We start from the raw sequence: 13,804 nt of genomic DNA, 5'->3' as shown, positions 1-13,804 counted from the left end.
GATGGTAAAACCCTGTTCCGGAGACGCAACAAGATTTAATCTCCACTTTGGGGTTATCTCAGATTTTTTAAAGGGCTCACTGATGTGGGCTACTGAGATTATTAGCACCAGGACATTCACTAACACTCACTGGCATCGAGTTGATGCTGTTTCATACCTAATAGGACAGGGCAGAACTGTCCTCTTTGAGTTTTCAAGATTAAGTGTTTACAGGAGTAGAAAGCATCATTTTCCTCCCAAACAGGACATTAGGTACCCGAAACTCATTATGAGTTAGCTGCTATTGTGTGCACCAGACTGGGAAGGGGTGGGGTGAGGCATGTGTGTGCTGTTGTGGTTGAGGTCTGGCTTAGCTATGTGCAAGAGGTGGGTGGGAGGTGGGGACTGGGGACATGTGGAACGACTGCTTAGCCAAAGTGCACACCATTATTGTGGGAATGTTAGCCAGTGTCCCCACATTACCATTTCCACTAGGCCTACCCTATTCATTCCTGCCTCCTGGGCAAGTGCTGCCTTTTTTGATGTCACTTGGTGATTGTTCTTCAAGCATAGCTAAAAGCCACAGGAATGAGGAGCACTCCAGGCCTGAAGAGTAAGCAGGGGCACTAGGCTCAGTTGACTAATTTGAGATGGCAATTTCTGATGTTTTACAAACCAGGGTGGTCTGTTTAGGGTCATACCTTACATTATTTAGCATTTTGCCTTCTAGACTTCTCAGTAACTACCCAGCAGTCATTGAGCACTGTAGAGAAGTAAAGTGCTCTCTTGCTGTCTTTGTGCAACTTGCTTCTTTCACGCTCAGGTTTATTCAGAATGACACATCTCAGGCTTTCTGTTCTCGGCTGTTCCACCTCTTTACACATAAGCCTGTTGAGAGACGGTGTTTGCAGTTTGCCTCATGCACACACATTGTCTTGTGCTCAGACCTTCACGTGTTACTGAACTTTTCTAAGGTCAAAATCAGCACTTTGCTCTTCAAAATGATTGTGCCAACACACAACACAGTCCTCTATTAACAGAAAAGAGTAATTTAAAAGGTTGGGAGAGGAATTTTCTAGTCCTTGATGCCAATGAGTTAAAAAAAATTAAGGGTTAAAGCCCCATAAACCAAACTCAATGCCAGTGAGTCAATGCTCGCAACCTCTTGTGGGTTTCCAAGTCTGTAACTCTTTAACTCTTTCCTGCAGTAGAAAGCCCAATCTCTCTCCTGGGGAGCTGCTGCTGGTTTGGAACTGCCAGCCAGGTAGATGGCAGCCCAACAGTGTAATACTGCAATCCCCCTTCTAAAAAAACAGCTCACTGCCACCGACGTGATGCTGACTCATAGCAAACCCATAGAACAGGGTTTAATGCCCCTGTGGGTTTCCCAAAGTATAATTCCTTATGGCCACCAGGGCTCCCATGACTTGTTTGCTTTTGTGGGTGAAGATTGTCTTATGTGGGACGCATCATGAGAACCAGGCAGTTCAGTTAGGGATCATAATGACACTGATACTGATGAATAATGATAAAGTGCCCCAAATATAATTTGCTAACTGTAAAATGGAAAGAGTACCTACTCCCTCTCATGCCTGGCAAAGTGTGGCTCAATTGACAAGTGTCACACGGCAGCAGTCTGAACGTTTCTCCTCTCCTATTATAAGGAAGTCAGTGAGCAAGCGCCTAACCTCCCAAGATGTAACCGAGCTCCTGTCTTCCCAGCTCACCTGATGGGAAAGGCCCACTGGTGACTGTCACATAATAACTGTCTAAATCGTTTCACTAAGGCTACGTGCAGCTCTAGCAACGTGGTTCCGACGAGGGAAATTAGCTAAAGTGTCAAACCCAAGCGCGCCGGTATTGACAGCCTGCTGAATGCGTTTTATAACATCTTTAAAAAGAAATCTGGTGGCGTAGCGCTTTACACGTTGGGCTGCTAACGGCAAGGTCAGCAGTTTGAAACCACCTGCCGCTCCGTGGGAGAAAGGTGAGGCTTTCTGTTCCGTAAAGAGTTGGTCTCGGAGATCCACAGGGGTCGTTCTAGAAGGTCTCTGAGCTGGAATGGAAGCCGGCAGTCTAAAGAGAAAAGACACTGAAACTCTTGGAGACCAGGAACTGACTCACAAATTGCGCGCCGGCGCTTTAGATCCATCGTCCCTTGCGGCTGTCGCCCCGCCTCTTCCGCAGGAAGCGGTCCCCGATTGGCCCGCGTGGCCGCTATAAGTGGTTGCGCGCAGGCGCGTCATTCTCTTTCCTCAGCTGCCGTTAAGGTGCTCGGTCCTTCCGAGGAAGCTAAGGCCGCGTTGGGGTGAGCCCCTCACTTCATCCGGCGACTAGCACCGCGCCCGGCAGCCGCCAGCCCAGGACTCCGCACCATGGCCTCCGTCTCCGAGCTCGCCTGCATCTACTCGGCCCTCATCCTGCACGACGACGAGGTGACCGTCACGGTGAGTGCGGGGCCGGGCAGGCGGCGTGCGCGGCCTGCTCCCCACGTGTCCGCCTGGGGGGCCGGGCCGCGGGTCTAAGATCGCCCGCCGAGCAGGCGTTGAGGTCCGCGCCTAGCTTCGTCCCCGCGTCTGCCGCGCCCACCCCGGGGTGCTTTTCAAACCCTGGGCACCCCGAATTTCTCGGCCGGCGCTAGGCGACAACGCCCGGCGTTCCCAGACCAACAGGCGTTCTTCTGCATGTTGCAGGAGGACAAGATCAACGCCCTCATTAAGGCCGCCGGCGTCAACGTGGAGCCCTTCTGGCCCGGCCTGTTCGCCAAGGTAAGGGGCAGCGGGCGGCCCGTGGGGCGTGAGCTTCCCGGGCGCATGTGCAATGTAAGGGCCTCAGGGAAAACCCACTTTAATGTTCCCACTCACATGGGGAGGGTTCAGTGTGCCACACTGCTGCGTCCAGTCCTTGGTCTCCAACTGCCCACCTTCCTGTTTACAAACCAGGGAAAACACGATTCTTAACCGATAAAATGCCTTCTCTAAGTGAGTCATGCACGGGACACCAGGCACGTCCTTCTGGCATGGGGATGGTGTGCTATCAGGCAATTCCAACCCACAGACTCAGTGTTTGGTTTAATTTTATCAACACTTAACTGCAAGGTAAGACTGAATCCCACTTCTGTCCAAGGTGTACTTAAGCTCTGACAAGATAAAGTGCTTGAGAGCTTTTTGAGTTGATTTAGCTTTGGAAGATTTACTTCTCATTGAAGGCACAGAACTCCAGAAAGAATCCTAGTTTGAATATCTGGCCATCTTCGGTTCCAAAACCAAATTTACTGCCATCAAGTTGATTCTGACAGCAATGCCACCTTACTTTAGAGCCACTTAGATATTAGTCACTAATCGATAATGTAAGGTGGCTTCAGCATCAGAGAAGGAAGTTGGAGATTTGATCGATAATGCGTGGGAAATTAAGGTGCAGGTGTATGTGTGTACAAATTGGGAATTGTAACTGGAGGAGCAGCTGGGGGGTTATTGTGCGTGTGCTGTTCATTACAGGCTCTGGCCAACGTCAACATCGGGAGCCTCATCTGTAATGTAGGGGCTGGTGGCCCTGCCCCAGCTGCTGGCGCCGCACCAGCCGGAGGACCTGCACCTGCCACCGCTGCTGCCCCAGGTAGGACGCTGTTAAGTTGGGTTTCTTAAGGAAGGGTGGATGGGTAGGGTGGAGAACAAGTATTTAACATCTGCCTTTGTTTGTTCAGCTGAGGAGAAGAAAGTGGAAGCCAAGAAAGAAGAGTCTGAAGAATCTGATGATGACATGGGCTTTGGTCTTTTTGACTAAACCCTCTTTTGTAACATGTTCAATAAACCAAACTGAACTCTACTTCTGTGATCTTCAATGGTATTTGGGGTGTGATATACCAAGCTGAATTTTCCTCTGCCCAGAAGTTGGCATCTTCCAGTCCCCATCTCCAGGAGGGTTATTGCTTTGTCCAGGTTCCTTTCACTGAATACAGGGTCTATCCCTGATATGTGCAATAATAGGTGGGGGGGTTGATTTCAAAAGCCTGTTGGGTAGTTCTCATGTGCAGCCTAAAAACTGCTGGGCCTAATGGTAAAATTGGGGAAGGGGTTGCATCTCTAGCGATTAAAAGGTCAACAGTGCCTACCTAGTGTGTGAAGTGTTTCAACACATGCTTAAGTTCTCCGGCTTTTCACATTGAGATGAGTCCAGAGCTGAAGGTAGTGTGGACCAAATGGATTCAGTTTAGAAAATCTCATGGCTTGCAGGGTTGTAGAAAGGAATTCCGGTTATGGACATGGGCTTCAAAGTTTGGAAGAACTGAAGGAAATCATGGAGTTTTCCTTGAACTTGGGAAGGACTCCTAGGTAATTTCTAAACAACTGCCTAATTTAGCATTATCTAGTTGATTCTAGTATTGTGTTTTGTTCCTTTACTGGCTGGTCCTGGAGACTTTTCAGTGCTGCTCTCCTGGCAAGGCTGCCCAGTGACTTGCTACATACCCCTGAGTATTCATCCTGTTCAGGTTCTGAGTTGTCTGATTAGCTCATCGGTATTGAAATAGAGGTGTGTATCCGGTTAAAGCAATGCTGTTGATGTGGCAGGCTCATTCTGTGCAGCAACTGGTAAACGAGGTAACAGCCCCCCATAAGCTAATACTGTTTGGCAAGTGTAGGAGGAAACGAGCCTAGAAAGGAGCTGACTGAGCACATCCACGTCCGAATGTCCGTCAGACATCTGCCTGGTTGTCCAGCAGCACTATGCAGATTTTAACCTTGGTAAAGCGGGACACCATTGATAAAGCTCACATCCTGGCGAAATAGCCACATGGCAGCCGCAAACCGTGTACCCTAGCTTGTGCATTCTTTCCAAGTATCGGGACTTTTTTTTAATGCTGCGGGACGCCGGGAAAATAGTTAAAAACCTTACTTTAGGGGGAAATTATGCTAAGTTAGTACACATTCTAAACTAGCAGGGCCCTGGTGGCTCTTGATGTCTGAACTAGGTCTTTGGAACCAACGGAATAGGCAACTGGGCGCTCACCTGTCAAGTCCACAGCGCCCGACCGGGAAGGTGGAGGAAAGCTCTGGGGACCGGTCAGGCATGGCGGCCGCAGCCATTTCTCCACTTCTCAAACCAGCCTCTTCCTTTTTAACTCCGTTGTCCAATCAGCCTCCTCGCAGAGAGGAAGAGGCGGGAGTAGTGACGAACTTGCCAGGAAACATCTCAATTGCAAACAACGCCTTTAGGCTCCTGGTGTGCGCGTGCGTGCGTGTTTTTTTTTTTTAATCTTGCGCATGCCCTTTGGCTCGTTCACGCTTGCGTTCGGTTTTTCAGGCGGCAACTCGGTCTTTGAGTTTGATGTGAAAACCTCTTACAGATTCCAGTACTTTCGTTAACTGCGGAAATGGGGCAAGTGCCTGCCATAGGGTTGCTTTTCTGGAGCTTGGTGAGCAGCGATGGCTTTAGACGCTCCGCGTTAATGGTTCAGATCATGGCAGCGAGTTCCTCAGGGTTTTAATTTGGCAGAAGTTTCTGGATTCCCCCATAACCTTCTGCAGCCTGGAACCTGCATTTTGAACAGGTCTCCTGGGGAATTTGAAATTTTAGAGCAGGATGGAGCATTAACTCCTGGTTAGAGCCAACCGTGCCCCCAGCCCAGAGCGGCACACGTGGGCGCTAACATGTTTTGAAAGGTCCAATGAGTATGTTAATAAGTGAATAAATAACTGCCTTCAAAATTTGAAGGAAGGGAGATTTAAAAGATAAACAAAAATGGGAAAATGGGCTGTCAGTTTGAAAGTAAATTACATTTTTTATGGAGGTTAACTTTCTCGGATCTCTCAATAGAGCCCTGGAAAGAGAATTTAAGAACCCGGAAAAATATTATCTTGTCGCCTAGTGATCTGGTGATAGAAATGTTTGTTAAATAAATAGAAATAGGTTGACAATTAGTTTAAAAGACCCCTAGATTAAAAAAAATCATTTTATTGGGGCGCATACAATTCTTACCACAATGCATACGTACATCCTTGTGTCAACCACGTTTATACATTTGCTGCCATCATAATCAAACTATTTTCTTTCTACTTGAGTCCTTGGTATCTTCTTTCATCCGTTTTTCTGTTGTCCGCCCCTCAGGCAGGGGGTTATATGTAGATCATTGTGGTTGGTTCCCCATTTCTCCCCCACCTTCCCTCTCCGCTTCCCCCTCCCTCAAGAGCCCTTGATAATTTATAAATTATTATTTTGTCATATCTACACTGTCCAACGTCTCCCTTCACCCACTCCTCTGCAGTCTGCCCCCCAGGGTGGCAGTTATATGTAGATCCCTGTAATCGGTTCCCCCTTTCCACCCCACCCTCCCCGTATCGCCACTCTCAGCACTGGTCTTGAGGGGTTCATCTGTTCTGAATTCCCTGTGTTTCCACTTCCTGTCTGTACCAGTGTACATCCTCTGGTCAGGTTTTTTAAAAAGTAATTTTTAAGTTATCATTTGCTTTCCAGAATCTGCCTCAGTGCCGCCTCGTAGTGGCCAAACGTGGGAATGGTTCCTGGGATGCATGAGCGTCTGCTGAGCACGATGTCTCTCACAGAGGAAACGGTGGGTGGGGGATTGCTTGGTCCCGGAGTGAGTCAGAATCCAGAGGAACAGCCCTGGCAAGGAAGGCATGTCTGTGCTCACCGGTGCTCCAGCCAAGAGACCTACACGTGGGCAAGACATCCAGTTTATGGGTTGTGCTGGCACAGTGGTTTAAGCATTGGGTTGCTAATCATAAGGTCAGAGGTTCAGTTCCTGGGAGAGATTTAACGATTTAAATTTCAGAAGCCCAAAGGAGCAGTCGAACTCCCTCCTGCTGGGTGACTGAGTCGCCCAGACTGGATGGCAGTGGGCTGGGTGTGGTCTGCTCCCCGCTGGCTTTTAATGACGTCAGCGCTCTCCCTGAAGATGCTCCCGAGGTAGCCGGCATCCAAGGGAAGGAGACTCGCCAGGTCGAGTCACGTGGGCAGGTGGTGGGCGGGGTCTCGTCCTGGCCGGACTTGGCCTGCAAGTGGATGGAGTTCTTTCATGATTCAAGACCTGCCTTCTCCCTGCTGCGTGACTTTCCCTCTTTATGTCTGGTCCAAACACAAAGAAGCACGCCACTGAGTCCCTGTGGTATCCTGGCATCCACGCCCTTGGCTGCTCTCCGAGGCTGTTGGGGGCGACAGTCGCCCGAAGAGCACAGCTGCTTTGCCGCCGCGCTTGCCGGCCTGCTGAGCCATTGCTCTCCAGGGGATTCTGGACTCCTGGCCGCTCTGCGGCTGCACGGTGGGACCGCTAGCAGTTGCGCGTTTAACTGTTTGCGCCACCCGGGACTCCGAGTTGTGTCACGACTGGTCCCTAAGTGAGATCTCCTGTGAAAAGAGTCTGAAATGCAGTGTCAGAATTGCAAACACACGGGACAAGTGTGCTTTCGAAAGGGATTTTCAGAGCATGTGTTTTCCAGAGGCTCGGTCCCAGTTTGCCAACGTTGCAGCAGACAGAGAAAGGCCAAAATCCATTTGCAGAGACCCCATGGGGGACAAGCCGCCATTGAATCCCCTTGGACCATTGATCAGGGCTGTGAAAAGCCCTCTCCACCGACGAGTACATCAGAAGTACATTCTTGCAGATATAGGTGGGCTAAAAATTAACATTTGCTTTTCCTTTTAACCTGTTAGGCAGCTTAGCCTAGGGAATTGGGAAGTCCATTTACACATGCCCAGGAGAGCCAGCAAAGGACAAAGCTGGATTTTCCCACCGGTGGGCGGAGATGGGCGTTACATCTGGAGCAGCCCACCTGGGCCAGGTGACTGCAATTCAGCCAATGGGATCGACCTGGGGTCGTTCACCACGCCTCCCCGGGGAACCCTTGAAAAGGCAGGGACAGGAAGGGAGAGGGCTGGTCTGGTCTTCTTCGAGGGAGGAGAGAGAGATCCTTGCGTGACCCTGAGCAGTCTCTGCCAGGCCGCAAGGTCAGAGGAATCCTATGGGTGCCGCGTAAAACCTGAAGCTTCTTTTAACTCTCATTAAATTCACTTGGATCACGAGCCCGGCTTCAGCGTGAAATCTTTCTCCGCGTAGCCAAGGACTGAGGTTGGAATCTAGCCAGGAGAGAGAGACCTTACAAACCCATTCTTAATTTGTTCTATTTTCGGCTTGAAAATAGGGTGTGGGGGGGGGTGTGGTGTTGAAAAATGTAACACATCACTGAAGAAGTATAGAAATTGTTAAAATGAAAACCTAATCGACTGTGTAAACTTCCAGGGAAAACAATATAATTTTATTTTAAAAAGTTTGCTCAGTGCTACCTCATGGTGACTTGTGAATGGCGCCTTGGATGGGTGGGCGTCTTCTCACTGGAGTGTTGTCTTAGGAAGGAAGGGCTGCTGGTGGTGTAGTGTCTTACGTGTTGGGGCTGGTACTCACAGGGTCGGCAGTTCAAGCCCACCAGGCACTTCTTGGATGAAGATGAGACTGTTCTCCTGGACCTTTTATTGACTTTACTTCATATTTGTACATGGCTTTATACCCTCAACTCCTTTTTGAGAAGGGGTAAGGGATCATATTGTATATTGATTTTTACAAAGAGGCAAGTCAAACCACCATAAAACAACCAAAGTTGGTGCCATGGAGTGGATGCTGACTCCTAGCCACCCTACAAGACGGCTCGAACTGTCCCTGTGGGACAGTCCCCAAGGATAGAACTCTACTCGTGTCGAAAGTCCTGTGTTTCTCCTACAAAGAGAGAAGGAATCCATACATTATATCAAAAGTGGAATATTTGAAGGTTTTTTTTTCTTTAATGGCAAAAACATGATTTTAAGATACTGGTTGTGCTTGGGGTTTTGGATGGAGATCATCCTACGTGCTGCTGTCTGAACTGGCAACATCAGTGCCTCGTTTCTTTGTTTATCACCCTAGGCACTTGCTGGGGACATAGTAACCCCTCTCTGTCCTGGTGGATCTGTGCCCCACAGTGTTCCGAAGGCTGGCTGTTCCTTTTGCTCTGCTCAGGGTGGGGGAGGGGGGCATTGTTTCCTCCTGGTCTTCTTTACATATGAAAATTGCCCTTGAAGCTTCAGAGCAAAGGAGCAGGCTTTCTGAAGGTCTCTTTGCAAGTCTGGGCTTTGACCTCACCCAGCGACATGCCTCCTTGGGAAAGCAGGGGCTGCTGGGTAACGGAGGATTGGGGTTGGCTGGGTGACCCTGGACATGCGTGGGCCCTGTCTGGCCCCTGGTTTTCTCCAGTATGAAAGGTGGGCAGTGCCCCTGGCTCACACACCACAGCGCAGTTCCCCTCTTGCCCCACCCCTGCCACTCAAACCCGAGTCCAGCGCTGGGCCTGTGAGTGACCTTCCAGCCAGGCGGCAGCCGCACCTCCCCGCCTCGCTCTGTTTGCTCTCAAGTAAAGCCTTCCCTTTGTTTACCCAGAAGGATTCTTTTAAGACCGGCTAAGCACACGGTTTACTCTGCTAACAAGCCTTGGCATTTATGGTGTTGACTTATTCTTGAGTCTCCGTTGACATTCACTGGGAAACGCGAATGCAAACACAGGAGGCATAAAGAGAAGGCCCAACACTGCGCCAGGGACGTGCTCAGGAAGGTGAGCGGACGCAAGACGCCATTCACAGACTGCGCCCTGCTAGAGATATCCTGAGGCCCCCTGTAGGTGTTAGGTGTAGTCTCTGAGTCCTTGTCTTTCTTCGCTGGATTAAAAACCAAACTCTATTTTCTCCTGTTGCTGAGATGATGCGCATCCACGGGGCACCAAGTGTCTGCCTGTGCAATTCTGTGACAACGATGGCAGTCTCCCGGCTGCGGGACTCTGCTCATCCTGCGCCCGCCCCGCCTCAGTAACACACACTCATTGTTGCCTAGACTCATCGTTTGAGTTGCAGGTGCCATTCTGATGCCATAGAAATCGTTCTTAAGGAGCCCACCGTGCGCAAGACAGACGTCATGCCTCAACGTACCGCGTCACGGCAGTTCCCTGAGGACAGCGTAGCACTGCACCTTAGGGTATCCAAAACCACAAGTCTTTTGGGAAATGTTAGGTGTCTGGGATGGCTTGCCCTGTTCTTGCTTCTCAACGCTGAAAGAATCCACGTGGCGGAAGCAGTTTTGTCATTAAAGTCACTTTTGTGAGAAAAGCGGAAGTTTTGGGTAATACGGTCTCAGCTAGGACACGCTCTCCATGGAAAGCAGGCATGGCCGTGAGAAAGTTCGAGACCGAAAATGGGCGCTCTGGGAAGCGCGGAAAGGCCACGTGGAAAATGGCCTGCAAGTGGAGTCCTCAGGACCAAAAAAGGGGTATGCCTGACACAGGGGATGGATGGATGGATTGTGATAGGAGTTGTATGAGCCCCCAATAAAAGGATTTATAAAAATAGAACCAAATGAGGAATCCCCGAACCGAAAAAGGAAAAAGAGAGAGCAAGGCCTGTGAGGGCTAGGTGCGTGCACAATGTGCGCACGCGGGAGAGCCCGCCTCCGACCTGAGAGAGAGCAGACCTCTGTCTCTGCCCCCACTGTGGGGTCCGATCTTCGTGGCTGAGTTTAGGCGCACGTGGCTGGTGCCTAGTGTGCACGTCCAGGTTGACCGTCACCTGCGCCCAGGTGACCCTGGCCTGAGCACGCCCAGCTTTGGATTGTCCCCAGGGGATGCCTGATTCCTTTTACGCCCCTTTATTGCGGCCTGGCCAGCTCATTTTTGTTTAGTGGCAGCTTTCGGTGGAGACATCTCCCTCTCTCCCTAATCTTCCCACCTTTCAGAAGCAAACCGCCTCATCTCTCTCCGTCAGAACGGCTGGCCGATGGGTGTAAGTTGCCCATCTGCGGTCAGCTGCCTAATACCCACTGTGACAGTAGGCTAAACTGATGTTGGGGTTTAAGAAGTCTCCTGGTGATATTTCTTTTCCTCTTTCTCTTTTCTTTCCAACAATTTTAGTGGTGCATAATTCACATATCATACAATTCAATAGTTCGAGTGTTTGATCAAATCAAGGAGAACTATACAGCCATTACCACCTCAATTTTAAAGCATTCCACCCCACCCCCACCCCCATGGGTTAACCGCCTTTAAAATGAGTTGTGCGATCTCAGTCCTAGTGCTCCCTCCTGCCTTCATAGTTTTCTCCTGACCCACCTTTCCCTCCCTACCGCCCCCCCACCCTTACATCCCCTATCAGCCCCATGTATCAGTTATTATCTGTATACATCCCCTACTCCTGTGCCCCACAGCTGGGAAACCCAACAGAACGCAATAAAAAACAAATTCGCACTAAGGTAGTAAGGATAAAATCATAATGGTATAGAGGCAAGAATGCAAATAATGCACATGAAGGTAAAGACTCCATCAACATTTCAAAAAGCCAGGGAAGAAGTTTCTGTCATGGGTTATGTAAGAGATACTTGCACCCAGACAAAGCCAGGGCATGTCTACAGGTAGATCAACTGGCCAAGTATGGAGTCTGATCCAGCCTCATCAAGATGACAACGACCTCTGCCTCACTGACCAGCGGCTCAGTCAGACCAGCTACTCTGCAGATGGGTTTTGGGCTCCCACTGTCCCACACAGCTCTCCGCGATTGGCAGTTCATATTAGCTCTGAAACTTCCCTCTTTCTGGTGATGTATGTCTGATTTAAGGTCTAAAGATTGTTTCAGGGCAATCTTTTGGGGGTTCGTCCGGCTGTAATGGTGTCCCAATTTGGATTTTGTGAGAATTTGAAATTCTGTTCCACAGTTCCCTCACTTTGATCGCAATTCATCTTTGATCAGAACATCCTATGATGATAACTGGGCACCATGTATCTGGCTGTCTCAGCTGAAGGGTCCAGAAAGGTTTCCACATGGATTATGAAGCCCTTTTGGGCTTCCTTCCAGGTGTGAGACCTGTGGCAAAAAAAAACCCCTAGGCTGCAGGTTCAAGTCCATCTTGGCCTCTGGCTGACCTTGCGGCTGTCATTCGCCTACATCCTCAGCCCTCAGCTTGTCTGAGACCTCCTTCAAAGCTGGGCCGGTGGCCCCAGGCCTCTGAGCAGGTTTATTGAGTCAGTGAATGAATACCCTCGGCTCCAGCTGATCCCTCCAGCCTTGCTCTGACATTTTGTGCCCCATCCTAGCCAAACATGGGCTTGGCTTTGCCTCATAGTCCGAGAAGACCAAGTCCAGGGGCCATCGCAACCCTTTGCAAGCCCCCAGTGTCTGACCCAGCCCTGGAGACTGCCATGTGGTTCCACCTGCCACCTGTCTGCCCCCCGTCCGCCTCCCAGCCAAGCTGGCATTTGGGGAGGAAGCGGCTTTCCAGGTGAGGGGACTCTGTTTGGTTCATCTTTGCTGCCTGGACACTAGATATGCCAAGACGTTCCGCTGCCTTTACACGGAAATGAAAAATTGATGACTCCTTTACTCTGCAATTGAACATATAGCCTCTTCACCTTGGCTGGGGGCTGGTGGAAACTGCTTGTTCCGAAGCTATTTGCTCCTGACCTCCCCCCCCGCCCCCCCCCCCGGCCCCAAGCAGTTGGGTTTGCTTTGCTTAGAGGTGAGAGTGGGGACCCCATGGGTGTGTCTGTGTGCGCATGCTCAGCTGGTGGGGTTAGCAGCTGTGGAGTCAAGCCCCTGGCCTCATGGCAGCCCCGTGCCTAGCAGTCTGTGTCACCCCCTCAATGGGCTTGCTGTCATCCACTGGGTTTCTGTTGGCTGGCTTTCAGAAGTAGATAGCCAGGCCTTTCTTCCCGGCTCAGCAGCAGGACTGGAGTCTCCAAAATGGCCCAAGAGTCTTCCCTGTCCACGGAGGCAGCTCCAGAGGCCAAGGACTCCGTATTGCTAGCGGTGACTCAAGGTGTGGTTTTCAGACCCAGGCGGATTCCTGTGACATTTGTTACTCATTCACATCAAGACAAAGACAGTGAGTGCTTACGAAGTCCTTGAGAGGAAGCACATCGAAGCTGCTAGAGCCGAATGATAGGGATACATCATGCAAGCCGCATTTACGCTGTCCAGGGATTCATTTTTATCGGTCCACATCAGATTGGAAGCTGACAAAGAAAGTGCAGCAAGCAAATCCTAAATGTATCCTGACCTCCATCCTCCAAACCTGGCCAGATGGTTTGGGAAGGACCGACCACCTTAGGCCTCCTTCTCTACCTCCTGTATCCAAGAGCTTCCCAAGGACTGTTATCTGGTGCAACTCTCCTTTGGGGCAGGAGGGGGCGGCAGAGACACAAGTAAACCATCCTTCCCAAGACCAATGCTATTATCTCAAGTAGCTTACATTTCAGAGCTCTGGTGTCGTAGATAATGGGTTTTGCTGCTATCGACAAAGTCAGTGGTTTAAACCCACCAGCTGCTCCTTGGAGAAAGATGAGGCTGTCTCTCCCGAAAAGATTTAAAGTCTTGAAAACCCAAACAGGACAGTGTCGGGGTGAGGGGGTCCCCAGCACTCAGGAGCGACTTTATGATTGTGAAAAATAAGACAGACAGTGAGGCTTTGGGGCTCCTTTCCCCTATGTCAGGACTGAGAGAATGAACGTGTTTCCCAATGGGTATAGAGTGGGGCTGACAGATCTTTCATAAGGCATGCACGTCATACAGAGAACATATTACATAGTCCATGGGTAATGTCATAAGCAGGTAACATAATAAACCAGCCTTGAGGTGAGTCATCCTCTTGACCTAGTGCTAGTTGACAGTGAATGCCCCTGAGCCCTCTCCAGGGGGTGCAATCTCTGATGAGTATCAGCAAGAGATGTCAAAACAGAGTTTGCTACATTTCACAGCAGGGCTGGCTGTAGAACCTGATTGCTCTTATCTACAGAAAACCTCCAGGCAC

The 13,804-nt window shown here is 50.2% G+C and overlaps 1 protein-coding gene across 1 annotated transcript; it reads left to right on the top strand.

The window, feature by feature from the left end:
* Window positions 1-2,217: 2,217 nt before the first annotated feature.
* Window positions 2,218-3,831, top strand: RPLP1 (ribosomal protein lateral stalk subunit P1). The gene is made up of 4 exons (XM_075535736.1): window positions 2,218-2,426; window positions 2,673-2,747; window positions 3,477-3,594; window positions 3,683-3,831. Exons 1-4 carry the CDS (start codon window positions 2,355-2,357, stop codon window positions 3,760-3,762), a joined length of 345 nt encoding a protein of 114 aa, XP_075391851.1. The 5' UTR covers window positions 2,218-2,354; the 3' UTR covers window positions 3,763-3,831.
* Window positions 3,832-13,804: the final 9,973 nt, after the last annotated feature.

The sequence above is a fragment of the Tenrec ecaudatus genome, chromosome 17 (genome assembly GCF_050624435.1).
Source record: "Tenrec ecaudatus isolate mTenEca1 chromosome 17, mTenEca1.hap1, whole genome shotgun sequence".
NCBI lineage: Eukaryota > Metazoa > Chordata > Mammalia > Afrosoricida > Tenrecidae > Tenrec > Tenrec ecaudatus.
Note: the sequence above shows the minus strand (reverse complement) of the source record. Positions and strands in the feature narration are given on the sequence as shown.